A 25,922-nucleotide genomic window follows, 5' to 3' on the forward strand; every position below is an offset into this window, starting at 1 on the left:
CCTTGCCCCTGCCCTGCCCCGGCGGCTGCCCCGGGGAGCGGCGCCGGCAGCTCCCCGCCCTCTGCGGGGCGGGAGGCGGGCAGGGCCGGGCGCCGCCGGGCCGCGCCGGAGGGGCCCTTCCCGGCGGCGGGGCCGGACTACAGCTCCCGGCCTGCTGCGGGGCCTGCTGCGGAGGAGCCGCCTCCCGCCGCCTTCCTGCGGGCGCTGCTGGTACGCGGGGCGGGTGGGCAGCCCGGGCGGGGCCGGCGGCGGTTTCCAGGCCGCGGCGGGCGGTGCCCGGCCGGGTGCGTGCCCGGCAGCTGCCCCGTGGCTGGGCCTGCTCCCCCGCCCCGCCGGGGCCGCGGCTGCCGGGCGGGGCTGCCGGAGGGGAGGGAGCCGCGGCGCTCCCCGCGGGAACCGGCCCCGCCGCAGGTGAGCCCTGCCCGCGGCCTGTGCGCCGGGCCGGGCCGGGCCGGGCCGCTCGGCCTGGGGCTGCCGCGGGGATGGGCGGCCTCCGGGGGGCCGTGCGGGCCGGGCGCGGGGAGCCCCGTCCCCGCATCCCGCGGCGGGGGGGACCGGGCTCTGCCGGGGGTGGGCGGCTGCGGGGCCCCGCCGGGTTTGTTCCTGTCTGCCCGTCCCGTTGGGAAGGTGGCACGAAGGAGCGTGTTGGCTTTGTTTGGTGCTTGTTTCGGGCTTCTCCTTGCGTGTGTGTGTTGTTTGGGGTTTTTTTTTTGTTTGTTTGTTTTGTTCTAAATCGTTTATTCGCTTGGCACTTTGGAAGTCCCAGAAATGTTAATTCTGTTTTTGTTTGTTTTTTTTTTTCCCTACCGGCTTTGGAAAGACGGCAGGGTGGTATTAAGGAAGTTTATTCTGAACTTAAGGTGCCTTATTTTGGCCTTAAGGGAATGGCTAAGGGAGAACGCAAAAAGCTTCAACAGAAGCTTATTCAGAAGGTCGGTGGGCTGAAGGTAAATAGTGCTAAACAAGCAGAGAAAGCAGTCAGGCACCCTAAAAGCAGCTCTCTTCCTTTCTTAAAGGCTTGTGCTCCACTGCCTTGAGTTCTGTGGTTTCTTCTGCTGCCTAGATTTTACTCTCCCTCCGCTACAAGTTTAATATGTTGTTCTCAGAATAATTAGAAGACTAATTTGTAAGGTTTAACTCCTGTTTGCATATTCTTCTAGGGAGAATTCTTCCTTCATTCTAGGGAGAGTGCTAGTTTTGAATATAAAAAGGGCAGGGTGAGGAAAGAAGAAAAAAAGCCAAATGAAAAACTAATATATTAATAGTCATCTCTGTGCTGTAAATAACTGAAAAGTGTTGTCCTGTGCCAAAAGGTCGTCTTCTAGAAAAGCAGCTGAGATTGAAAAGCTCTGAGGAATAGGTAGTAACTTCAGTAGAAAATGCTATTAAAAATTGGGTGACTTTAAGGTCAAAACCAGGTCTTAGCTCTACAAAGACTCGGTATCTTGGTCAAATAAGAGTTGTATTTGCACATGCTGACATGAAGCGGGTAGTAAATCTCGTGCTCCGGGCTGTGAACAGATTAGCTGAGGAAGGAACTTTTCTCACTGAGTTGCACAACAGACAGTGTTTTGCTTCCCTCGGGAGAACTCTTGTTATCTGCGGTTGTCTGGTGCAAGGGGAGGGAGAGGCAGGGAAGGAGAACACGCTCTTGTGTTTGAGCAACAGGCCGTGTGGTTCGTAGGTCTGTAAGGACGGTGGGGCCGTGAAATCGGAGTGCCTTGGTTTCCTTTATCTTCTTTCTCCCTGTGGCTTGTGTAGGGGGCAGCCCTGAGGGGTTTTACTGCTGGCTGAAGTGGAGCAGCACTGTGTGATAGCTGTGTGGGTGCTGGGTTTTCGTTCGCTGACGTGGTGAAATGGTCTGGAACATTAGATGGAGATTGCATCAATACCACTTGCAAACCTGCCTCTTCTAGGGATAGCCTTGCCTTCCCACAGCTCCAACTGTAGGTGAACCCAAGCAGTCTAGAAGCACGTCCTTGCTAGAAGGTGCTGCCAGACCTGGGCAGGCTGTGCTGGCTGGAGGAATGGGAGTGTGGCTCAGCTGCAGCTGGGCTGCCTGGATGCAGACGGTCTCAGGTCTTGTATAGACTTGCTGTTGTTTGTCCTGGATGAGAATGGAGATGTTCAAGTGTGGTGTAGGGTAAACATGACTCCAGCGTCTCAAAGGTGTAATAGCTGAGTCCCTGTTAGTCAGAGGGACCACAGTCTGTTTTGGAGGTCGGATGTGGCCTCAGTTTCTGTGATGGTTAATGTATCCTGTAGTAGCTGGCGTCTCTTAGTCAGTCAGGCACACATCATCATTGAGAGAACAGGAAAGGATGGCTTCTTGCAGTAAAAGCTGTCTTGATTAAATCTTTAAAAGTTATTGGAAGCAGGAACAAACAGTCTGACTGAAATACTGGCTCTGCAGCAGGAGCCAGAATTTTTGGATAAGAGGCAGTCTGGGCAATTATTTCCAATTTCTCCTGGTGAGGTTGTGAAGCTGAACTTGAAGTCCTCGGACATTTGCAAATCACTACAAAAAGCAGTCGTGGATACAAAAGAACACAAATGCATTATGTTTCAACTTATTTCAGCTCCTATTCTTTGGGAGAAAATGGGTGGTGGATTATTTTACTGCTCCTCAGCCTTCAAAATGTGTGTGATGTGTGAATGTCTCTTGAAGGTGCTGCTCCCACTTGCTGATGTGTCTAGCTGTCAACTGGTGTGCACAGGATTCGGTTGTGACATCAATGTACAGCGTATCTTTCCCTGCACTGCTCTCTCCATTGCACAGGCAAAGGTGTTTGTGTAGCTGTTTTGTGAGCTGTGGCACAGAAATCTGGCTGAAAAGATCTCTGCCGAGAAATCAAAGAGGGGGTGTGGAGATTCACCACCTCACTGCCCAGCGGGGGTCGTTCCCCAGACTGGTTTGGCAGAGAGGGCTCCTCAGCCAGGCCAGTACACCTGAGGGAGAGGTGTGGTGTGAGCCAGCCCTCAGAAACTGTGTGCCTTTCCTTGGTCCTGATAACATCTGGTGTCTCAAAGTTTAGGCGGATGTCACCTATGCCCGGCAGGGAGGGACAGGAGAGCATGACTTGCCACATGCTGTACGAATGAGTTAGTGACAGATGGAGCTGTAATATTGGGCTTGAGAACAAATAGGCAGGGAATCTAGTTGTTGGATTTCAGCCTTGTCCTCACAGTAACTTTCCATTTTTCACCTGTGCAAGTCCACTCTTGGGTATATTCTTTCAACAACATCTTAAAGAGGCAATTAGATCCAAAACCACTTCCCGCCACTAACCAAATGCTGCTCACTTGACTTATTCACTAGTCTGTGGCCAGCCAGGTAGCAGTGGAAAGTTAGTTTATTTGTGACCACTCTGTAGTGCACTGTGTATGCAAATGGTCCAGAATGGTCTTTAACATAGGGACACTTTGAGTTGGTAGGTCATGGGGGAATTCCTTTGGTGATGGGCACTGAAGAGGCACCTGCTAGGAGGGGAACAAAACAGAAGTGAGGTGAGGGATAATCACGGGATCCTGGGCAAGTGGGAGTAAAAAGACATTTCAGGTTATAGAGGGTGTCAAGGAATATACAGGTGATGAGATGGGTAGCACTGTCAAACAAATGGGAAAGGAATGGCATAGAGTTGTTCCTGCCGAATTCCAGCTGTTTAGGGAACAGAGGTGTATCTTATACACGTGTTTTAATTCAGATGTTTTCTTTTTTCCTCCCTTCCCACCTTCTTCTGTTTAAGTGAGAAGAAAAATGACCTAAGCACTGTCCAGACTTTGTCACCAAGGGCAGGAGCAGGGATAGGGCTGCCAGGAGGATGGCTTTGCCTGGAAGCTTACGGAGGCAGCCTGCAAACAGAGGCCTTGTGTCCCATTGCACCCACCATCATATTGTGGTGTTCCTGCTGACCTTTTTCAGGTAGGTTGACTCTGTCTCTACACAGAGAAGTGTTCATCTCACTGAATTTGGGAAAGTGAGGGCATGTCCAAAGAAAGAGAATGAAGGTAGGGAAACATTCTTAACCTTTGGCTGTGAGTCTTGAAAACAAAAGCTAGTAGTTCCAGCCAGTCTGGGAGTCATGCAGTAGTGGAGCTAAGTGTGCTATGCCCCTGGGGAATCCAACCACAAACAGGAATTGCACCTAAGGTGAGCCTGACTGTTGCAAGCCAGCAGCAGTTTGTTGTGGAAGGCTGAATGTGGGTGGATGTGGTGAGGAACTAGCCAAACCCTGATGCTCAGGACTAATGTAACGCCTGTCCTGACTGGTGGAGCATGCTGTTCTTGATTCTGGGGTCCTCTTCTTTCCTGAAAGTGCTGTTTGCAGACACTGGACAGACCTCCACAACAAAGAGGTCACTGCTTCAGGTCTGAAGGTCTACTAGATTTGTTTGTTGAAAGCTTGTCTGTTAAATACTGCCTCTCCGTACAAACTTTGCCTCACTGATACCCTTTGGTCTTCACAGCAATACTGCCCCAATACCTAATTTGTCTCTAGAAGAGCACTTGTAGTGGTGGTTAGCCAGATGAGTGCATCTTCTCTTTTCTCTATTGTCGGTTGTGGTTTATTTCCTGAGGTACCTGATATTGTTGCACAGTCACCTCCTCTTTTGAAAATAAAAAGAGGAATTCCTTTCCAATCAAGACCCTGTTTCACTCTCCACTAAAATGAGTGTGTCTGCCCATAATCTGGGGGTTCCCGCTGTTGTCTCCAAAACTGCCAGTCCTTTATGCTGCTTGCTTAGGCAGCATCTATGTGTATTTTGAGTTCCATGCATTCCTGCTTGACCTACAGAGAAGATTTGGACAACCTGTGCTTGTGTGTTTTCTGGCAGCTACTCCCTGCTCCATGCTTCCAGGAAGACATTCAGTAATGTCAAAGTCAGTGTTTCCAGCCAATGGACTCCCTCCTACCTAAACAGCACCGCCCCTGAGCTCCGGCCCTATGAGGTAAGGACACAAGGGATAGGCAAGTGCAAAGAAAGGTGGGTCACTTCCAGTATGCTGAGCTTCTGGTGCTGATGAAGCCCCTTTAAGTGTCCATCAGGGGCACTTCTCAGAACATGAGTGGCAACTTCAGGTGTCTGAATTGTAGTTTTCAGGGTCATCAGGTGATGGTGAAATCTTTCCTAAGTGGTCCCCAGAGATAATCTTCTCAAGAAGCTACAGTGTTCCAGTGGAAATGGGGACCATGGAAAAGTCTCTGCAGTAGGCAGCAGCATGGAGCTGAGGGAAGAGGGGGAAAGAGGGACCCTTCTTCTGAAGAGTCAGAGGCTATAAATGAGGGCAGTTAATGAGTTTACAGAGATCTCTGTAAAACTCTGGCTGTGACTTTCTTTGTGTTGGTGCTGCTGCTGCCACACTGTTAGAAGGAGAGCCAAAATAGGAGAGAAGAAAACTATCTGAAAGTGCCAGCTGCTTATCCTAAATTGACATTGAAGAATGGTATTTTATCTTGCATCTAAAAGGTCTGATTTCTGAAAATGCTGAACATCCAGTACCCCTTGTCAGTGTTTGCTTGCAGAGAAGAAGCTGTATGCTACTTGGACCTCGCAGATGGGAGTGCAAGAACTGCCTCCTGGCTCCTGCCCACAGTCCTTTTAGGGGCATGCTTGTTTTTAGGAGGGGCTTGTCCCCATGCTCTTGAGAAGTGGAAGAAATCTTACATTAACAGCTTGATCACAGACCATGAGATCTATTAGAGCAGGGAGTTCCAGGTGAGTTGCTTGGGTGCTGTCTGCATTAGAAATCATTGGTTATTTGACTGTTTGAGGATGATAAATGCTGATTTTTCTGTGGTAGGTAGAAACAGGAAATTGTGTCTTTAATGTGTTCAGGATTTTATAGTATGGCAAAAAGGAATGAGCATCTCAGGAATGCTGAAATGAACTACACGGTGTTTATATTTAGTTCCTTAACTGGCATTCACACTACTAGTATATTTTGGAAGCTGTTTTGATCTTATATATATATACACACACACATATGTGATGCAGTGTTTGATGGATGTTGAGATGTATGTGTCTGATCAATAAAAATGGTCAGAATGGTCCTTTTGGTATCAACTGGTTATGTCAATTAACAGTAAAGTGCTTTCTGGGAAACTGATAGAACAGATAAATCACTTATGTGCTATCAGTTTTGTACTTTGGTGTATCTTTTAAACTACAGTCGTTCTTTATTTTTATACTCAAGAATATATTTTTTTAAAGTATAACAAAATGTTTTCCAGTTACATTTTGAGTAGACCCTAGTGTGATTTAATTAGAAGGACAACTTAGATCTATAGTTTTCAGCCTTTAAAGATTTGGGAGTTCTGCAGAGGTTGTTTAATGAATTTAAACCTAATAACAAAATATTTCATTATCTAGCCTTCTAAGACCCTTAATAGCATGTGGACCTCCAGGGATCTCTGGTTAAAAGTTGAAATCTACTGGTGTGTAAGTACGTATTAGTGGCCCCAAGTGGCAAAAAGTATTTTCCAAGGGATTTATTAGTTTTCTTGGACACGAGATCTAAGCAGAACTTGTGTTGATACGCCTTACCAATGCTGCATCTTTTAAACTAAGTGGGTGTATAACTAGTGTTGTCTGTACAGGGTGCTCTGCTGGAGAGGTAAAATTAAACTAAAACTGATACGTTTAAGTTGGGCACATCCATAGGTCAGGTTTGGATTGAGTTTATTTGCTTTCTAATGGGAGCATGGCAGAGAGGGAAGAAAACTTTGTCCTGATTAACTTTATTCTTCAAGTCACCCCCTCAAAGCTTGCTGTTTTCAGCAGATATCACTAATCTTATTTTGGCTGCAATTGAGTCTTTTCCCCTTTTTTTTGATCATATTGAAAGTAAAATGAAACTCAAGGTAAGCACAAAACGTAACAACCTTAGTGACTGGAGTTCATTGTAAATAGCTTCCAACCAGTCTGTTTCTTCCCCTTGTTCTTTTTTGTGTTCCTTCTTTTCAGCTTGTGGTCTGTCACTCCTTACGTGGTTACTGCCACAAAAACTTTAAGGGAATTATTCATTTAGTGCAGACAGCAAGACAAGTACAGAAGAGACACTGCACATAAAACAGAATATGCCTTTGTTGTATTATTCATTAAGATGCTCATCAGTGTTTCGGTGTAAGAAACTGTCGAACAGTTGCCTGTTTGTTAGAAGTAGGGCTTGTTTTGCCAGTCATTCGTCTTGATCTAGGTGGAATGAGCATTTCTACTTCTGGTTTCCTAGCTTGCCCCTTAGAAGTGAAACAAAGAGGCACTCGATGTTTCTGACATTACCTTCTGCAGAAATTCTTCTTGATTTGATAATTGAAGTGTTGGAGGAATGGGAAGGTGCTGGGGCCAGATTCTGTTCTGCTTTGGAGTTGAGATTTCCATTGAAAAAGAGGAGAATAAGCTGTCCTTCTGCCTGTTTACTTCTTCACATTTTCTCTCTGTAGCTCTGGAACAGCAGCCATTTATTTCCAAATGCAGAAGAAGCAACTCTTTTCTTGGGGACATTGGACACAATTTTTTTGTTTTCCTATGCTGTGGTGAGTAAAACTAACCCAAAGCTATTAATCTTTGGTTGAATCTTATCGGGATGATCACACCCACATTTGGAGGGGATTAACAGGTTCTTCTTCTTGGACTTGCCTAGCATTAATGCAGCTTAGTTCAGGAAGCAGATTATTTTCCCTTCCATTTCTGTTTTTTTTCTGCCCATGGCTGTCATCCATGTGAAGATGCTTGTTGACAAATGCAAGAGAAATACTGTCACTTTAGAATTTCTCACGTCCCTGTCACAAGTGGGTGGGAGGGCTAGTTTTCTCTCTCCGAGTGTTCTCAGCTGAGTTTTTTTAAAAACAAGAAATGTAATGGTAACTATGAGTAGAGTTTCTCTGGTGGCAGAAGGAATGGCTAGAGTCAAACTGAATTGGTATAACGGCAGCATTTGGATCGGTTTGACTTTTCTACCACATTTTAATTCTTGCAGATAGCATGCAAATCTTTTGGCTTTATTTCATGCTGTGTTTTGTTCTCAGGGTCTCTTTGTCAGTGGCATAGTTGGGGATCGCCTGAACTTACGCTGGGTTTTGTCTTTTGGCATGTGTTCCTCTGCTCTGGTGGTAAGTCAGAATGTACTACTGTGATTTAGAAATCTCTCTTAGAGTTTCTGGATAGGGTCTTCTCTAAGGGAGAAGAAGTTCTGTTTCTGCTTGACCCTGCCCGTAAGCTGTACCTCAGAGGTCTCAAAGTCTGCGTTTAAGACTTTGTCCTAGATGCACTTATTGCATTGTCTAAAGCACAGAGCTATGCTAGATGACTCACCTCTTCCTGAAATAGCTATTTATGGGTACTGTGTCAGAAGGAAATTCCTACGTTTGAGGCACTGTCTAGAGGGCTGATGAACAGCTTTTGTACAAGATTGGTGTATTTGGACTTTTGGGGATTGTTTTGGATTGTAACTGTTCTCCCAGCCCACGTATGTTGTCATCAGGGCTTTTGCTTCCAAACGCAGTTGTTGCTCACTTTAAAGGACATGCTAACAATACTAAGCATTCATTTACTAGTTTTGTAACTGCTGGGAAGGCATGTGTCAAAAAAGAATGTCCATTTAAAACAAAAGGGCTCCTGAGGTTCAAGCCACTGCAGATAAGTGTGAATCAGTTTTATCTCATTGTGGTTTTCTGGTTATTAAAGTAGTGGTAAAATGTGTGGAGCGATTTGATTTATACCCAGGGGCTACAAACCCTACTATGGCCTATTGGGTTCTGCAAACACATTACCACAAACATGCATCAAGCACAGTGTGCTACAAAGTGTGTTTATTTTGGCTAGCTTGGGTAGTCTTAGTAATTTGAGAGCTGGCTGTAGTATTTATGTTAAATTTGCTAAGAAAAATGACTGCTGAGGGTTTTGTGTTTGCATAGAGCTGTGTGGATTGGGCTGTCAGTACAATAGCAGATCAGGAGGCTACTGTGTTTTCAGTGTTGCTACTGAAATTATTTGTCTCTTTCTCCTCTCCTGTTACAACTGTGTTGTTTATGAAGATAAAAGTCTTTTGGAGTGGAAGTGCTGTGATAGCACATTTCTATCTGGAGTTGTTTGGGCTCTGGAGCCAGGGCTGCGGTGGCTCAGCAGAGGGTGCTGTTAACTCTCAGCTGTTTCTTAAACAATGCCAGGCTTGCCTCTGGCCTGACCCTTGTGGGTGACCTTCTCTCTGATGTTTCTTTTTTAGAACTCCTTCCTGGCTTTCAGCAGTAGCCTCAGGGGTTCATCTCTGTTATTTTTGTTGGTTTTTTCCCCCTCCTTTCTAGGTATTCTTCTTTGGCACTCTCACAGAATGGTTGCATTTCTACAACAAATGGTTCTACTGCTGTCTCTGGGTTGTGAATGGCTTGCTGCAGTCCACTGGTTGGCCCTGTGTAGTTGCTGTCATGGGCAATTGGTTTGGAAAAGCTGGGTAAGTGGACTTTTCTTCAGTGACTCACTTATCTGACCTGCTGAGTAGCAGATTGAACTGAAAGTCTCAAACCAAAAAGGCCAACTGTTAGGTCAGAATTAAAGTTCTGAGGGATTAAATATGTCTTATTACTGTTATCTCTTTGTTTTTTCTGGAGGCATAGAACAGCTTGATGTGAACACAGTTATGTATGTTAGAGGCAGAGGTTCAGACTTGGAAAGTCTCATAATGCACAGTGGCTGAATTCAAATTTTCATGCCACTGGAAAACCTGTTTCTATCTATTTGCCGCTGAAGAGGCTGAATAGAAACTGACTCATTATAGGTTGAACTCTCTAACTTTGGGGTATTGTAGATGAGCTGTAGCCATAGCTTGTAACCCTGCTGTTGCCAGCCCACCTCTGCTCTAACACAGATGTTTCAGGATAGAACATTCCTCACTTATCCATTTGGTACCACCAAGTTATGCTGTGTTTTGTTTTAAGTGATCTTTGAGTCTCTTTGAAGTGTACTGGGAGAGTGCTGTTACTTACGAAAAAAGTTAAAGTTCACTCAAATGTTATATCTTTGTGTTGTTCCTAATATTACCTCTCCCCCCACTGCCTTTTTCACATTTTCTTCTCACTCTGCAGGAGAGGTTTTGTGTTTGGTCTCTGGAGTGCCTGTGCATCCGTGGGAAATATCCTTGGGGCATTCCTTGCCTCCTGTGTTCTCAAATACGGCTATGAGGTAGGTATTGCTGTTTGGCTGCTAGCTAGGACTGCATGTCTGGTTGGTTTATGAGAGACTAGTTTCTTATCCTGTCTCTGAGAGATAACAGGCTCTACATTGCTGTAATGTGGCAAAGCCAGAGGTTGAATACAGGGCATGTGAGTGAACCCGTGCATCTTGCAAACAGCAGCCTTCCAAAGCCTGTCAGAAGGTGGCTGAGAAATCAGAGCCAGATTCTTTCCTGCAGTGCACAATGAGAGACCTAAAACAGTGGGTATAAAGTGAAGAAAGGACATTTCCAACTGGATGTTTGGAAATGTATTTCACTATGAAGTTAGTTAAGCATTGGAACAAGGGCCTGGAAGATCTGTCTTGGGAGGATTTCAAGACCTGATTGAACAAAGCCCTGAGCAATCTGATTTGAATTTGGTGTTTGACCCTTCTTTGAACAGTCCCTTCCAATATAGCTTCATCTGTGGTTGTGTTGGGTGAGCTCCTTCCTCACTGCTGTCACCTCAGTACACTAAACCAGCTGTTTCAATGGGATCTTTCAGCCTAGATAGAACTGAGTCTGTTCAGGAGATGCAGAGATCACTTGTTTCCAAGTTCTATAGATGTAGTCTGGGTGGTTGTAGCTTTGTTTACTCTCTGACAAGTTTGGAATGTAAAGAAAGTGACTGAAAGTGTTTTTAAAAAGAATCTTTTATTTACTTATTTATCTTCAGTATGCTTTCTTGGTGACTGCCTCAGTACAGTTTGCTGGAGGAGTCATTGTGTTCTTTGGGCTCCTGACGTCACCGAAAGAAGTGGGTAAGTAGAGGAGGGCTGCAGCTTTTCAGTCCCTTCATGGAAAGCAGGACTGCAGCTTTCCATGTACTAACAGTACCTCTCATTCTGACAGCACTTATCCTCAGGGCTCTTATAAAGTGGGGTTGCACTTCAGTGTATTTAACAGAGCAAATGCATCCTTCACCAAGACCACGCTAAATGGCATAGTGCATCATGTGTCTATGGTCTGGATATTTTAAAAAAGCAAAATAAACTGGCCTGGCTCTAACATCTCCATTAGAATGTGTCTAATATTAGTTTTCCTTCATCTGGAAAATGAGTATTTTTTTTTAATGAAACAGTAGGCAAACTGGTAGCTGGCTTTGGTAGGAGAAACTGTGGCAAGCCTTTGTCTGCAGGTCTCCCTCAGCCTGTTAAATTGGTCTCAGGATGGGTATGGACCTTCTGTGAGAAGCTGGTATTAAAGCCAAAGTGTAACAGGAAAACAAAAGAGCTTTTGGGCTTTGACAGGGCCGTGGAGGAGGTTTCCCAGGTGCCTGCAAGGGCTATAAAGATGGTAGCACTAAAGCTACCATGAGAAGCACTCAGAAGAGCACTCAAGCAGCCCAGAAAGCACAGTGCACTTCCAAGGGTTCCCACTCCCAAGGAGGGGTTAACTGGCAGCAGCTGTCTGAGTAGTCACTGGTACACTCAGCCTCCACACTCAAGGAAAGTGGTACCCAGGAGCCAGGTCCCAGGATCCCAACCACTAAATAAGGGGGGAAATGCACTAATTTGTTGTCTTCCAACTAATGGCCAGACACTCAGAACAGACAAGGCTGATACCAGGATTAGGGAGAATACTTCCAAGAGTGCTAGAAGAGAAAGGGTAGAAACTGGCAACACTGTAGAAAACCATCTCGAAGAGTTTCTAAGCCAAAGGAGGATGGAGGCATGGGAGAGCAAGGGAACTGTTAGAAGAGAGACTTGCTTAAAAGAAGTGAGCATAGCTTTTGAATGGGGAGAAGGTGAACAGTCTGTGGTCTGTTTTTCCTGTTGCATATCCTTTGGAAAACTTAGGTCTCCCTGAGCTTGGAGCAGATGAAGACAGCAGTGTGGAGGAAGATGCCAACAGACCTTTAATGGATGATGATGATGCAGATGATGATGACCGGAATTACTCTGTCCAGGAAACTGACACTAACTACCAGCCAAAGGCCATTGGCTTTTTCCAAGCTTGTTGCCTTCCGGGTGTAGTACTGGTGAGGACACAGATTCTTGAGTGGCATCTGACTTATGCTGTTAAACATAAAGATGATTGTTTGCTTTGGCAGCATTTGTTGACAACATGGTTAATATGTTGACCATGTGTTCATAGACTCTTGGAATGGAAGGGGTTGGAAGGGACTTCTGGAGTTCATCTAGTCCGACCCCCTCGCTAAAACAGGTTCACCTAGAGTGGGTTCCACAGAATTGTGTGAGGTGGGTTTTGAATATCTCCAGAAAAGGTGACTTCAGAACATCTCTGGGCAGCCTGTTTCAGTGCTCCTCTGTCACCCTCAAAGTAAAGAAGTTTTTTCTCATGTTCAGGTGTAACTTCCTGAATTCCAGTTTTTGCCTGTTGCCCCTCGTCCTGTCACTGGGCACCACTGAAAAGAGTCTGGCCCCATCCTCTTGACACTCACCCTTTAGATATTTATAAGATTAATGAGATCCCCTCTTAGTTTTCTCTTCTCCAGGCTAAGACCCAGATCTCTCAGCCTTTCGTAGAATCACAGAATGGTTTAGGTTGGAACGGACCTCAAATATCATCTACTTCCAACCCCCTTGCCTTGAGCATGGACACCTCATACTAGACCAGGTTACACAAAGCCCCGTCTAACACTTTGAGGAATGGGGCATCCACAGCTTCCCTGGGCGACCTGTGCCAGTTTCTCCACCACCCTCAGTGAAGAATGTCTAACCTAAGTCTACCCTCTTCCAGTCTAAAGCCATTACTTGTTGTAATAAGTCATAGAATCATAGAACTATTCAGGTTGGAAAGACCCTTGGGATCACCGAGTCCAACCATCATCCCTACTCTACAAAGTTCTCCCCTAAACCAGATCCACCAACACCACATCCAAATGACTCTTAAACACATCCAGGGATGGTGTCTCAACCACCTCCCTGGGCAGCCTATTTCAGTGTCTGACCACTCTTTCTGTGAAAAAATTTTTCCTCATGTCCAGTCTAAACCTCCCCTGTTGCAGCTTGAAGCCATTCCCTCTTGTTTTGTCTCTGTGAAAAGAAACCAGCACCAACCTCTCTACAGTGACCTTTCAGGTAGTTATAGAGACTGACGAGGTCTCCCCTCAGCCTCCTCTTTCTCAGACTAAACATTCCCAGCTCCTTCAAGCATTCTTCATAAGATTTTTTCTCTAGGCCCTTCACCAGCTTTGTTGCCCTCCTCTCTACTCGCTCCAGCACCTCAGTATCTCTCTTGAATTGAGGTGCCCAAAACTGGATGCAGTACTCCAGATGTGGCCTCACCAGTGCTGAGTACAGGGGGACAATCATCTCTCTACTTCTGCTGGTCACACTATTTCAAATACAAGCCAGGATGCCATTGGCTTTCTTGTCCCTGCTCAGCTTTCCTATAGCCCCCTTCAGGTACTGGAAGGCTGCCCTGAGGTCTCCCTGGAGCCTTCTCCTCTCCAGACTGAACACCAGCAGCTCTCTGTCTGTCTTCATAGGAGAGGTGCTCCAGGGCACACTATGTCCCTTCATCCAGGTCATGGATGAATATTTTCAATAAGACAAAACACCACTAGCTGCAGGCCTTCAACTGGACTCTGCTGGTCATCACAACCTTCTGAGCTTTGCCATTCAGCCAGTTCTCAAGCCACCTCACTGTCCGCTCATCTAACCCACACTTCCTAAGCTTATTTATGAGGATGTTATGGGAGACAGTCTCAAAAGCCTTTCTAAAGTCAAACTAGACATATCCACTCCTCTGCCCAGCCAGTCATGCCATTATAGAAGGCAATGAGCTTGACATCTGACTTACGCTGTTAAACCCTTGGTGTTGGGACTGTTATCGTTGTGTGCATGGATGTAACACTCCAGGTATGTGGTTGTGTGTTGTTCTTCCCATCAGATTCCTGCCTCATGTAGTGCATGTAATGAGGCAACTACAGGCAGCAGAGATCCTGCCCTTTTTGCTGCTGAATTTAGAAGGGAGGCCATGAGGAAGGTGACTGTAGGATGCTTTCTTGGTAAGGCAGCTACAATGCTCTGAGGAATGGGATTCTCACTGCTAGCTGAGCATCACACATCTGTGGCACTGATACTGAGGTTTGGGGTTTTTTTAGTTGCATTAGAACAGAAATCTGGCCTGAAAAGCATTAATCAGCATGAGACAACATGTGGCAAAGTATGTTTGGTTTGTTTTTTTTTTAAATAAACAACTGGAAAAAAGGCCTGGTGATGCAGTTTCCACATACCCTCATCCTGTCCCTGTGTGAGAACTTGTACTTCTGCATCAGCAGTATTGCCCAATTCATGGGATTGGTTCAGATGAAAAATTAACCTGCCATTAAAAATCAGTATTAATGCTCTGTGTCATTGGGCTGTGTGGTCTCTGAATACTAGAACCAGTACAAGAACGAGGGCATGGTGGCTGGCTCTGTAGCACAGTGTCGTCTGGCTGGATTTGATCATGAAGCAGAGCTACTGAATAGGCAGTACTGTCAGACACCCTTAATGAGCAAAGGGCTTGGTTGTTGTGATTAAGGCAACCCACAATCTAGAAGGTATGCGTGGTTTGTCCTTATTTAGAGTGCTGGGCGGCCACAGTGCTGTTAAGACAATTGGTTGAGGGATGGCAAAATGAAGCTTACCCATCTTGATGATGTGTGACCTTTTTTCACTGGTCAGAACACAAGGAGGTACCATACAATTGCTGTTTCTGTACTTGGGATTTTGAGGAAGTGTTGTGTGCATTAACACAGCAACATGAATGCCTCTGAGTCTGGGAGTTTTATCAGATGAGTGCCCAGGCAAACCAGGACACTGTCCGATCAGTGAGAGACCAAATACCCTGAGGACCTCTAAAGCCTTGTCAAGATTCTACAAAGATTTTCTTTGACATTTTTTTCTGTATTTTCTCTCTTCTGCTGAGTGACATGGTGGAAGAGTTCTAGTATGGACAGTTTTCCCCCCAGTCTCAGGAAATTCCATGTTTAATCAGTCAGGTAATCTGGTAGACAGTTTCTACGCATGTTGTAATAAATACCGCTTCGTACAGTGCACTTTTCACACCCAGAGGCAGGAGAACTCTACCAAACATCCCTGTGCCTTATATGTATGGTAGAGATTAGATTGGGTCCTGTAAGAGTGGAAAAGCATTAATGATACAGCTAAAAAGGATCTATTAAAATAATATATATACAAATAATATAAAAGATACTATAAATTCAGAATAGATGATTGTGTGGAGTTTAATATTTAAAAAAATCTGCTTTTTGAAATTCAAAGACAACTGTGTACGTATACATCCAGTCTTAAAAGCTGTGATTCTAGACCCTAACAGGTTGGGTTTTTTCCACCTTCATCCTTATTTTATCTCTTCAAATCTGAGTTCCTTGGACTGCCGTGTCAGTGTTTATTAGGAGGCCCTACTGAAACAGTGTGCCTCATCCTGCATGCTGGGCCAGGGAACAAATCTTTGCCACACACAGGAAAGGTGATCTTCTAAAGAAGATCAAGGAGAACTTGAGCTCAGCAGCCAAAAGCAGGGGATTGTCTCAGCTGTTGGGTTTGGAATAACTTTGGCCAAACCTTTCATCTTGTGTCCTGGAACACCTGCCTGGGGATTATGAATGACATGTACTCTTCTGGTGCTGTAAGCACATTAACCTTCTGAGCAGCAAAAGGCAGCACAGCGGAATTACTTCAGATAAGTTTTCTCACCATCATGCACAGACGACTAAATCTCAAGCTTGTTGCATGTCACATGGTTGGCTCTCTTTTCTTCAGAAATTTCCTTCATTTTTTAAAGCCTGGTGCCATTTTCTCTCAAGGTTACAATGAAAGTGTTTGAACCCACTGATTCAGTGAAAAGAAAATGACAGTTATTTTTGTATTCCTGGGTTCCCTTTGATGTTCAGCATTAAGTTTTCATTATGCTGCCTTCTTACATGAAATGCAGAAGTACTTCCTTCTTGAAAGCTTTAGATGGATACACAACTTTATGGGAAGAAGTAGAAGCACTGCATTTCTCAAGTGCTAACTGCATGCTGTCCCTCCCTTTGTTCCAGTACTCTTTGGCTTATGCCTGCTTGAAACTGGTAAATTACTCATTCTTCTTCTGGCTGCCCTTCTACCTCAGCAACAACTTTGGATGGAAAGAAGCAGAAGCTGACCAGCTCTCGATTTGGTATGATGTGGGAGGAATCATAGGTGAGTGACCAAGTGAATGACATCTTCCTGCAGCTGCCCTGCTAGCCATAGAAAATGAAAGAGAGCAAAAGCATCTCAGAGCAGTCATGTTCCCTGGGATCTAGCTATTTGCTGAATATATGAAAAGCCTTGTTATGTATGCAGCTGCTTGGCTATTTTGTTGTGGCTTTTTTTCTAAAACACGGAGAATGTGAGCCCCCTAAAGAGTTGACATATAATGTAAAGGGCACTATGGTGTTCTTGGACATTACCCCCAGCAGACATTTTTTCTTTACTCGCTAGGACTTCTTGAAAAGCGCTGTGTACAAAATTGTGTCCCTGCTGCTCGCTACTGTATTTCTGACAGATACGCTTGAGGGACAATTTAGATCTTGGTTTACTGGGTTTCTGTACTGTCCTTTCTGTCCTGTATTTTTAAGAAGAGACTCAGTGCAGATCTCAGCAGAGCAGGCAAAACTGTGTTATGTTCAGGAATAAAATGTAATTGCACTTGTGTCTGCTGGCCACAAAATCTGACTCTGTTCCTCCAAAATAAAGAACATACTGTACATGTGTTTAGATTTCCACTCTCCTGTGCTCAATTTATTGCTTTATTACCTAGTCTAGTTAGCTTTCCTAGAATAGACATCCTTGTTTTGGTCTGTTTATGGTCCTTTCCCCCCCACCACCTCTGTTGCCTTTTCTATATTAGGGCTTTCTCAACATTCTAGTTTTCACCAGCAGAGCAGTTTCTACAGAGGCAGCAGTGATACATAAGGTGATTTTTATCAGCTATAGGCATTCATTGTGATTAGTTGCACCAACCTAAGTAGGTGAGAGAGAGGGAATGAGAGGCCTGTGTGCCAGTGCTTTCCCCATGAAAAGTAACTGCCTTTTCCTGGATGTTCTGTTAAAGAAACCAGCCACAGCTTGCTTACATCCAGAGTTGTGGTGATTCTAGAGCTGCAATGATCCTATAGGAAAAGGAAAACAGGAGCATTGGTTCGTTGTGTGCCAGGAAAAGAAAAAAAAGAAAGTAATAAATTCCTGGGAAAGCAGTATGAGTAGTTTTCCCTGCTCTGTCTGAGCCTCTTAGGTTTATTACTGTCTCTGTGTCTGGGGCAATAAGGGCAGGAGACTTAGTTTTTAGGATTTTAGGGAGAATGTGTATTGATGAGGAAGGCAAAAGGCCACTGCACTCAGTGAAATGAGTTTTGTTCAAGGTGTTAACATCCTGAGCCTGACAATGATTTATTTATTATTTTTTTTTGCAGGTGGGACTATCCAGGGATTGATTTCTGATGTGCTACAGAAGAGAGCCCCAGTACTAGCAATCAGCCTGCTCTTTGCTGTAGGCTCTCTTTTTGGTTACAGCCGTGAGTATGCTTTTGTTGTGCAGTGATAAGAGGTTCATTTGGTGCTTCTGAGAGAGAACCAGAGCACAGCCTCTTTGAATGATGTTTTCTGGTCTTGAAACTGCTTCTGTCAGGATGGCATCTTTTGGTCTACTTTACCTGAAGTGTGGCACTGCACTGAAAGAAATCTGTTCTCTGGTTAATGAGGTGTAAAAGAATTAGCTGAGTCGTTGGATTTCCCTGTACTAGAGAGTTATGGTACTGATCCTTCTCCAGAGTCAGTGAGATTTTAGGCATTTTCATTGTATCAACACCACAAAGAGCAGAGCAGGAAATCTCAGAGGCATCCCTATAGTGAGAGGAAAGACAGGACAGATCTGTTCTGGGTGTATATACATTACAAAGAGGAAGAAGCTCTTAGACTTCACCACTTGTGCTTCTGTAAGTGGTGAAATGGAAGAGTTTCTGCTTCTTTTATAGTAGATAGAGCTCTTGGGGTTTGGTTATTAAAAGCAATGTTGTCAGGAAAACAGCAGAAGGACACAGATCTCATTTCTATGAAATACATAGGAAGCTCTTCCAAGGGTAAGAGTTTTGTGTCTTCAGATATGGTGTCCTGTGGTATTGGACTGCTTAGCTCACTGGGATGTAATTCCACTTCTCTGTGTCTTCCTGCAAAATGGGGTGGCAATACGGACTGACTTTTGTAGAGCACTTTGAGATCTGTGGACTGAAGTCACTGTCAGAGCTGGACTTGAAGTGTGCCTTTCAGAAGCACACTGGCTTACTCAGATGGTCTCAAAGTCAAGTCAATAAGGTATAACCATTAAATAGCAGGGATTTGGTTTGGTGGGGTTTGATGGAGTTATGCAGGCTCTTGTGCTAACTCATTACTTTCAAAAGTGAAGAGGAAGTGAAAATAAGATAATTGCTGATGAATTTAGAAGTTTGACAGCAGAGCAGCCAGAGGTCTGGGTCTCTTGTGCTTAACTCAGAATACGCTGCTGTCCAGCCAGGTACAGAAGGCTTAGACAGACAGTACAAAGTTATTCCACTGTGATAATTTAATTTCCATCAACCAAACTAGGAAACCTTTTTATGTGCATAGTGTGTTGCACATAGGAGTAATAATGGCCTAAGAATATGTGAAGAGGTCTGCAACTTGCCTTACACATGGTAACTTAACTGTTCATAGGCCCTAAATTGAAGGACTGAATAAGGGATTCAGGTGATGCCTGGAAGAGATATCAGGAGAAAAAAAAAAACAACAGTGACTGAAAAGCACTAAGGGACTGTAGTGGGAAACCAGCTGCATGTAGACATTATGATGCTGTTCCTGGAAAGGTGAGCAGAACCTTTAGATGCTCAAACATGGGTTTGTAGGGAGGAATTAGGATATGGGGGTTTGCATTTTTTACTTTATTGTGCAGCATTCTTTAGGCAGTTGCTGGATTGTGACCTCTAGATCTAATCTCTGTATTTTAAAACAGATTTTGGAAAATTCAGAATGAGTGAAAGGAGTAATTCAAGTGCTGAATACTTTATGGTGGGAGAGTTTGAGTTGAGTCTAACTTCTCCAGAGAGACAGAGGGAGGATTCTTTTCCTATTCAAATGGACTTGCACAGAGAATATATGCAAGCTTTGTGTCACAGAAAGAAGCGTAACCAGGCTGGGGCCTAGACCCAGCCAAATCTGATATTGGAAGAGGGCACAAACTTCTAATGGCAAGAGTGGCTTTTCTACTGTTAAATGCTCTCAGAGAACTTCTGGGTTTTTAGTCTCTAAATGGTTTGCAAGAAGACTAATCTCTGTGGAATTATCTAGTCAAATAGAAGTTACTATTGCCACTATGTGGGTGACTGAACAGGTGGTTCAAGCTGGATGTTTGCATACTTTTTTCTGATCCTGAAAAAAAAATATGAAGGGAGTTTTCAAATTGATTTGTTTTATTTACACTAATTTAGTCTTTCTTCTGCAGGTTCTCCAAACAGCAAACTTATCAATGCAGTGATCATGGCAATTACAGGTATTTTATTAACTGCCACTGTTATGCCAGTAGATATCTCTGTACATTGCAGAAAAAACACTAATCCCACCTTCAGGTGGTGGGAATGCATTTATGCATGCTGCCATCTCTGCTGGTTTTACAGAATGAATAAAAGCTCAGGCTCATTTTCTGTTACTTTTGGAATATAGCTGTAGGAAAACTGCCTTACAGAGAGAGGTATAGAACATAGACTGTATAGAATAATGGCTTGGAAATAAAGGGGTTTGCCTTGGCTCAGCATGATGAGGACAGATTTATGCCAAAATACCTAGCAGTGGTCTGGTATCTGAGAAAGTGTATGTGTGGCAAAATCATGAGCTGCAGCTCAAATGTGAAGGTGTTTGTCTGTCAGAACCCCAAATGCCTTGTGTACTGTGAGAGGTCACAAGAGCTGTGTGCAACCAGACATACTGTGCTGTGTCAGGGAATTAAGATTAGCCTTGTGAATAGAGCCTTTCTTTTCAAACACTCCTACTTCAGAACCCTCTGTCCTGTCACGGTGTGTTTTTTGCTTTCCATCTCCACCATGAACCCTTGGAGACTGAGGCTGTAGCATGGGGGTATACTACTCCAAAGTAGAAGCGTGTCTAAATCTGCTTCATGCTGAGAGTTTGCACGTGCTTGCTGTTCAAAGGTAGCTGTCTGTATGCAGTTTGGTGCACCCTGGCTTCTTGCAGAGTATGCCACAGCTAATCACCTGTTTTTTGCTGTTGGATGAACATGAGCTAGTTGGCATTTTCTGTGTGTGTGCTCCAGGTAGGCAGTGTGTGCTGTGACCATATGCTTCAGCTGAGAGGGTACACTCCTGCCTACAGTTAGTCTGTGATCACTGTCCCTAGACTTAACTGAGCTTTGCGTGGTAGAAAATATGTCTTTTGGAGATGTTCTGTTGAAAATCTGTCCTCACGCATGTTCCACGCCAAGGCTGTTTCCTTGACACTTTCAGGATTTTTCATTGGAGGCCCTTCTAACATGATCAGTTCTGCAATTTCTGCTGACCTGGGGCGCCAGGATCTGGTGAGAGGCAGCAGTGAAGCTTTGGCAACGGTCACGGGAATTGTGGATGGAACTGGCAGTATTGGTGCTGCAGTGGGCCAGGTGAGCCTACCAAAGGGAAATGGAGGAGAAAGAGACAGAGTCTGTTCTAGTTAGAAATGTGAGCTCATTCCTCAATCTGAAGTTGCATGGAGAGAGAGAGAGGATTTGGGTTGGTTTGGTTTAATAATAATAACAACAACAATAATAACAATAACAACAACAACAATTTATTATTTATTAAGAAAAATCCAAGAGAACATACATGTTTTAAGCTTCCAGTGGGAGCAATTTAATTAAGAACTAAACTTAAGTATTCATAGGGCTAATGTTATGGCACTTTCATTATGCAAAGGAATTTTAGACTTTCATAATCTGAACTCTGAAAAGCAAGTAAAGTAAATGTCAGTTTCACTAAAAGTAAAATATTTTTACATTTGGGAGTTTTTTGTTCAAAGGCAATAGCAAACTTTTGCTTACAGAAAAGTTGACTTGTATAGTAAAATCAGAGTACCAGTTATGAATGTTACAGTGTTTATGAAGTATTTTAAAATTTGCTCTTGTGGTTGGTTCCCCTTTTTATCTGTGGATGTCTTTTACACCTTGTAAATCCAGCACCACTTGCTTTGATAGTCCTTACAGTATGCTGCCAGAGGTCTGAAGACTAGCCTGTTGCAGAAAAGGAAGCTGACAGTGTGCCCACTGGGGACATTCTTTTAAAATACAAGCATTAACTATGTGGAAGAACACAGTGGTGCTTTGGGGAGGGGAAGGATTTAGTGGAAAAATCGGAGCCAGTTGTATTCCAGGCATCCACTAGTGCAGGTAACACACCAAGGATGTAGGCAAGGCATCCGAGTTTCTTCTCTGGAAAGGGATTTGGGTTTGTGCTTGCCATTGATTGCCTGGTAAGTACAATTGTTCAGTCTCCATTTTGTAGGAAAGATGCTGCTTAGCTCCATTTGACAGGGAAAATTACAAGTGCTTTGTGGACGCCTTAAAGTGCACTGTTATACTCAGTGTTCTTACATTGTCAAGAGTGTTTCTGTCTTCCCACACATACCATTCAAACTTACGTCATCATAAAAATTGGGGCCTTTAGTTCTGAAAAATTCCACCTGCCTCCCATTCTAACATGGCATTTATTTCAGCAGAGACAACCGTGATGTCATTCTGGGGGGGTGTGAATAACAGCAAATGCACAATGAGCATGTTAGAAATTCAGATCCTGTTTTGTGCTAATATACTCAGTAGTGAAGAAGGGAGGCCCTTGTACAGCATCTGAATAAAAATCTGCTAATAGGGAGTACATTTTCTTTTGTAGCCTGTGTAGTCCTATTGAACTAGGATGCAGTTCAGAACAGTGTGTAGTCTCAAGTGTCTTGCCTATGATGAAGGGTTAAGCAGTTAATGGTTGCACAGCTCTTGAAAATGCGTCCTGTGTAATTTATAAGCCATTCTAGAGCTTTTAGTTCTTCCGAGAGTACTTACGTCCACTTAACGTCCCAGTGTTCTGTGCAAAAACCTCGTATTCAGCTGAGTCAATTTGTCACCCTTTGAAACTGTAGTTCTGTATGCTGCTATGAGTTTCTGTAAAACTTCAGGATGGTAACTCTGCTTTGCTGAGACTGTGGGTTTTGTACAGAAAGGCTGGTGTCCTGAGTTACCTCTTCTGACAGGAAAGGATCAGCTGGAAGGTTTTGTGATCAGCTCTGTATGGAGTGTTAACTGCCCACAGATTCTAGAAAATGAAAGAGTAATGCCTGAAAGTCATGCTTTCTTCCCAGTTTGAAGAATAATTTTTTTTCTTCCCCTTTCTTTTTAGTACCTAGTGTCTTTGATCCAGGACAACCTGGGATGGATGTGGGTTTTCTATTTCTTTATTCTAATGGTAAGAAATATCCTTTTTTAGAATACTTAAAGGTCAATTTGCAGTAGAAAGTTTTTGTGAGAACCTGAAAGTTGTGACCTAGGCATGAAATCTGTTTCTGCAGCAGCTGCAGACTCTAATGCCATTCTTAGTGGTCTATGGTTTGCCTTTGCCTAAGAGTGTCTAAATCAACTGGATTCATTTTGGATCCTTTAAAGTTGCATTGGCCAATGGAAACTGAGATTGTGGTAGAGGCACAAAAATACCTGAATGCATTTCCTAAAGCTTATACCACCTAACTGACTTCCTTCTTCATTGCCATGAGACTTAGTTCCTAGTACTTTCAGGGGGATAAAGTTAAGCTGCTTGTCTGCTGGCTCTTGAAGATTAGTGGAAGGAGAGACGAGGATCTTGAAATTAAAATGAAGATGGCTTGTCGTGGTATTCTACTGGGAGAGAAGACCATTTGGGCCCTGATCTCCTTAGCATTGCCACAGTGGTGAATGCTGTACAATTCACCCATTCTTCCCTGCTAGAAGTGCCAGGGATTGTCTTTGGATCTGTGCTGACAAGGGAAAAGGCCACTTTGGTGGCCAGGAGGAAGCCATTGAGAAGGTGAAGAGCTCATCTTCTTTTCATAAATATCGTGACAGCTGAAATCGTACAAGCTTTTCTGCAAGCATAGTCCTTCCATCTGCTCTTCCACTTTGTCGTCTCTTCTCTTAGCCTGTATCTTTCTGGGGAGGCTTTGAATGCACATCAGAGTGCAGGATGGCTACAGCTGTGGTTGCTCTGTGCTAACTGTCCTGGATGTGCTTCTTTTCACAGACGAGTTCAACAGTCCTGTTCATTTCGCCATTAATAGTGAGGGAGATCACATTACTCCTGCACGAGCGGCGCTTGCGAATGCTGGCTGAGTGACTTCTGCTTGCCTCTGGGAGGACTGTTGTATGGGCCTGACAGCTGGAACACTAATCAGAACTCTGGGTGACCTGTTTCATACATCCTCCAGGTTTGGACTAATTCCGAATGGCTCTGCAAGACTTGATTGACCTGCCTTTACAAGCTCCAGAGTGCAGTACCAAATACCCGTCCTGAGACCTCCCCCATCATGGAACTGCTGACCTAAGCTAGACAATCCATGGGACTGGTGGATTGTCCCAGCCTACCAGACCCTTCCATGTCAGCAGTCGTGCTAGTCTTTTGTGTTGGGTGGTCTCACTGCTATACCCTTTCTTATTTATTTCTGGATGTCCTGACCAAAGGTCGACTGTCTAAAACTGACAGTGGAGAGGCTGTCTTGCAATGAATTTTTATGCTCTGTTGTGCCAGTGAAATCATACAGTGCATTTCATGGGTAGTCTAAATTTATCATCACTTTAGCTTTTAGAAAAGGCTAAAATAATTATTTGGAATTTGCACTGTCCAATTGTCTAAAAAATGCTGTTGCTAAATCTCTGCACAGACGGACCTCTGCCATCCCTAGCTATTAACTGTTACATATTCCAGTAGATTCACATGGAGAAGTTACTTCCATTGTTTTTAGCATTTTTAAATAATAATAATATTACTAATCTCTGGGAAGTTAGATTTCAGTTTTTAAACTATTTAAGCAGACAGATAGTGTGCAATACTTTACTGTGATCTCTGAAAATAAGCCTTAATAGATCCTTTGTGTCTAAAGGATCTTTGAATGGCTTTGGGGATCGCTAATGGGACACATAGTTTCATTACTGCTTTGTTATTTCAATTCTCATCAATACTGACCAAACTTGGACTGTCAGGTGACCCTGTGAAGGAAGCTGGTGTCAGTGATTACATACTCCTTGGGCAAGTGGTTATCTCCAGCAAAGGAGAACCAAAATGGAATTAAAGGAATTTAAGGGACCTGGCTGCTTTCGGACACAAGCTTCCTGAGAGGGATTCTGGAGCATGCTCATGGAACAGCATCAATGACCAAGTGCTGCTGTCTTGCCCCATGCTCTTCTGCCTATGGCTGGTAGGGAACCTCAAGCTTCAGAGTTTTAAAGCTCGAGTAGTACCTTGAAGAGAAAGGTAGATGCAAGTCAGCACTAAAAACACGTGGCTGCCCTTAGTACGGTGGTATTGGAGTAAGTCTCAGTACTGCGGTATGCAGGGTGACTGACAGACACCTCTCACCTTTGTTGATGTTAATGGGATTGTCAACTAACTCAACAGATTATCTGCTTATGCCTTGGGATGTGTCATTGTAAGAGGTATTGTGTCAACCAGCAGAACTCCTGATCAAACGCTCAATTGAACTAGTCAGTGATGCCTGGAGGCGGGTGGGGGGAAGGAAAATTCTTGGAGCTGAAAATGTGACATTTTTTAAATGGGAAAAGTTGCCTTTTAAAAATGTACAGTGTTTTTATTTTGGTGTTGTTTTTTTTTTAAGATTGATGAATGTCAATTTTTAGTCATGTTAACTGTAATGAATGGAACATTTATTAGTGCCTTACAGTTTTACTGTATTGAACGATTTCTTGGTGACTGCAGCTGCTGCAGTGACTGCTCTGTGCACAGCTTTGCCTACTGTGAAAATCAGTTGCTTCATTTTATACTTTTTCTGAGAGTCTCTTTCTTTTTCGGTGGAGGTGATTCTTGCATTTTTTTGCTAACCCTTGAAAAATTTCAGTGCTTGGGAAAATGATGGCATTAAGCTGATGAGGGACCTAAATCCTGTTCTTGTCTCTTCTCGTTCCCATTCCAATTTTTGCCTGTATAATTAGAGCCGGAGACTGAGAATCTATCATCCTGCTCTCAGAATTATGCCCTGGGGTTGGTGTTCACATCCCAAGCTACTCATTAGCCCCTGTACAAATAGAATCCAAACTCCCTGAAATTTAGTTCCAGAAAGGATGGCGGCACCGTTTGCCCCAGCCACGCTGTCTGAGAGTCTGTGGTTTTAAATTCCAACCTGGATGAGCTTTTTGGAAGGCCGTCTGGGTGCTAGATAAGCTTCTGATGAAAGGTGGGGTGGGAAGGGGACATGGGCGGGGGGCAGGGGGGAGGAGAGGCAGCCCCTGTAACAAATGGTTTCCTGTAAACAGTTCTGTCCCCTCTTGAGAAGTGTGGGATGTGCTGCGAGCGCTGCAAGCACAAGCTGCCCCGCAGCTTGCATCTGAGTGTCCGGCCCTGCTTTGAGGCCACCCCCAATTAGTTAGGCGTGCCTGCAACTTCAGGATTGTTTTGTTGTTTTCCTGGAGCTTTGGTTCTGTGTATTTCCTCAAGGAGCTCAGATGGAGA

At 44.2% G+C, this 25,922-nt stretch overlaps 1 protein-coding gene across 2 annotated transcripts; it reads left to right on the forward strand.

Annotated features, from left to right (window-relative positions):
• Window positions 1–118: 118 nt before the first annotated feature.
• On the forward strand, window positions 119–24,542 carry SLC37A3 (solute carrier family 37 member 3). Of its 2 annotated transcripts, none has more exons than XM_051640690.1 (15): window positions 119–210; window positions 3,747–3,922; window positions 4,837–4,951; window positions 7,443–7,535; window positions 8,028–8,111; window positions 9,303–9,448; window positions 10,080–10,176; window positions 10,884–10,968; window positions 12,007–12,188; window positions 16,227–16,368; window positions 17,622–17,723; window positions 19,682–19,729; window positions 20,697–20,848; window positions 22,611–22,676; window positions 23,484–24,542. In XM_051640690.1, exons 2-15 carry the CDS (start codon window positions 3,822–3,824, stop codon window positions 23,574–23,576), a joined length of 1,506 nt encoding a protein of 501 aa, XP_051496650.1. In that variant the 5' UTR covers window positions 119–210; window positions 3,747–3,821; the 3' UTR covers window positions 23,577–24,542. The 2 variants fall into 2 exon arrangements, with proteins under 2 accessions (XP_051496650.1, XP_051496641.1); XM_051640681.1 differs by lacking the exon at window positions 119–210 and adding an exon at window positions 221–411.
• The last annotated feature ends 1,380 nt before the right edge of the window (window positions 24,543–25,922 follow it).

Source organism: Apus apus, chromosome 1 (assembly GCF_020740795.1).
Source record: "Apus apus isolate bApuApu2 chromosome 1, bApuApu2.pri.cur, whole genome shotgun sequence".
Lineage (NCBI taxonomy): Eukaryota > Metazoa > Chordata > Aves > Apodiformes > Apodidae > Apus > Apus apus.

Excerpts from the sequence above, each read along its gene's own strand:
- SLC37A3 (XM_051640690.1), top strand. The coding sequence starts at position 3,822 with ATGGCTTTGCCTGGAAGCTTACGGAGGCAGCCTGCAAACAGAGGCCTT. Across the intron at positions 9,449-10,079 it reads AATTGGTTTGGAAAAGCTGG|GAGAGGTTTTGTGTTTGGTC; the intron begins GTAAGTGGACTT and ends CTCACTCTGCAG. Across the intron at positions 10,177-10,883 it reads TTCTCAAATACGGCTATGAG|TATGCTTTCTTGGTGACTGC; the intron begins GTAGGTATTGCT and ends ATTTATCTTCAG.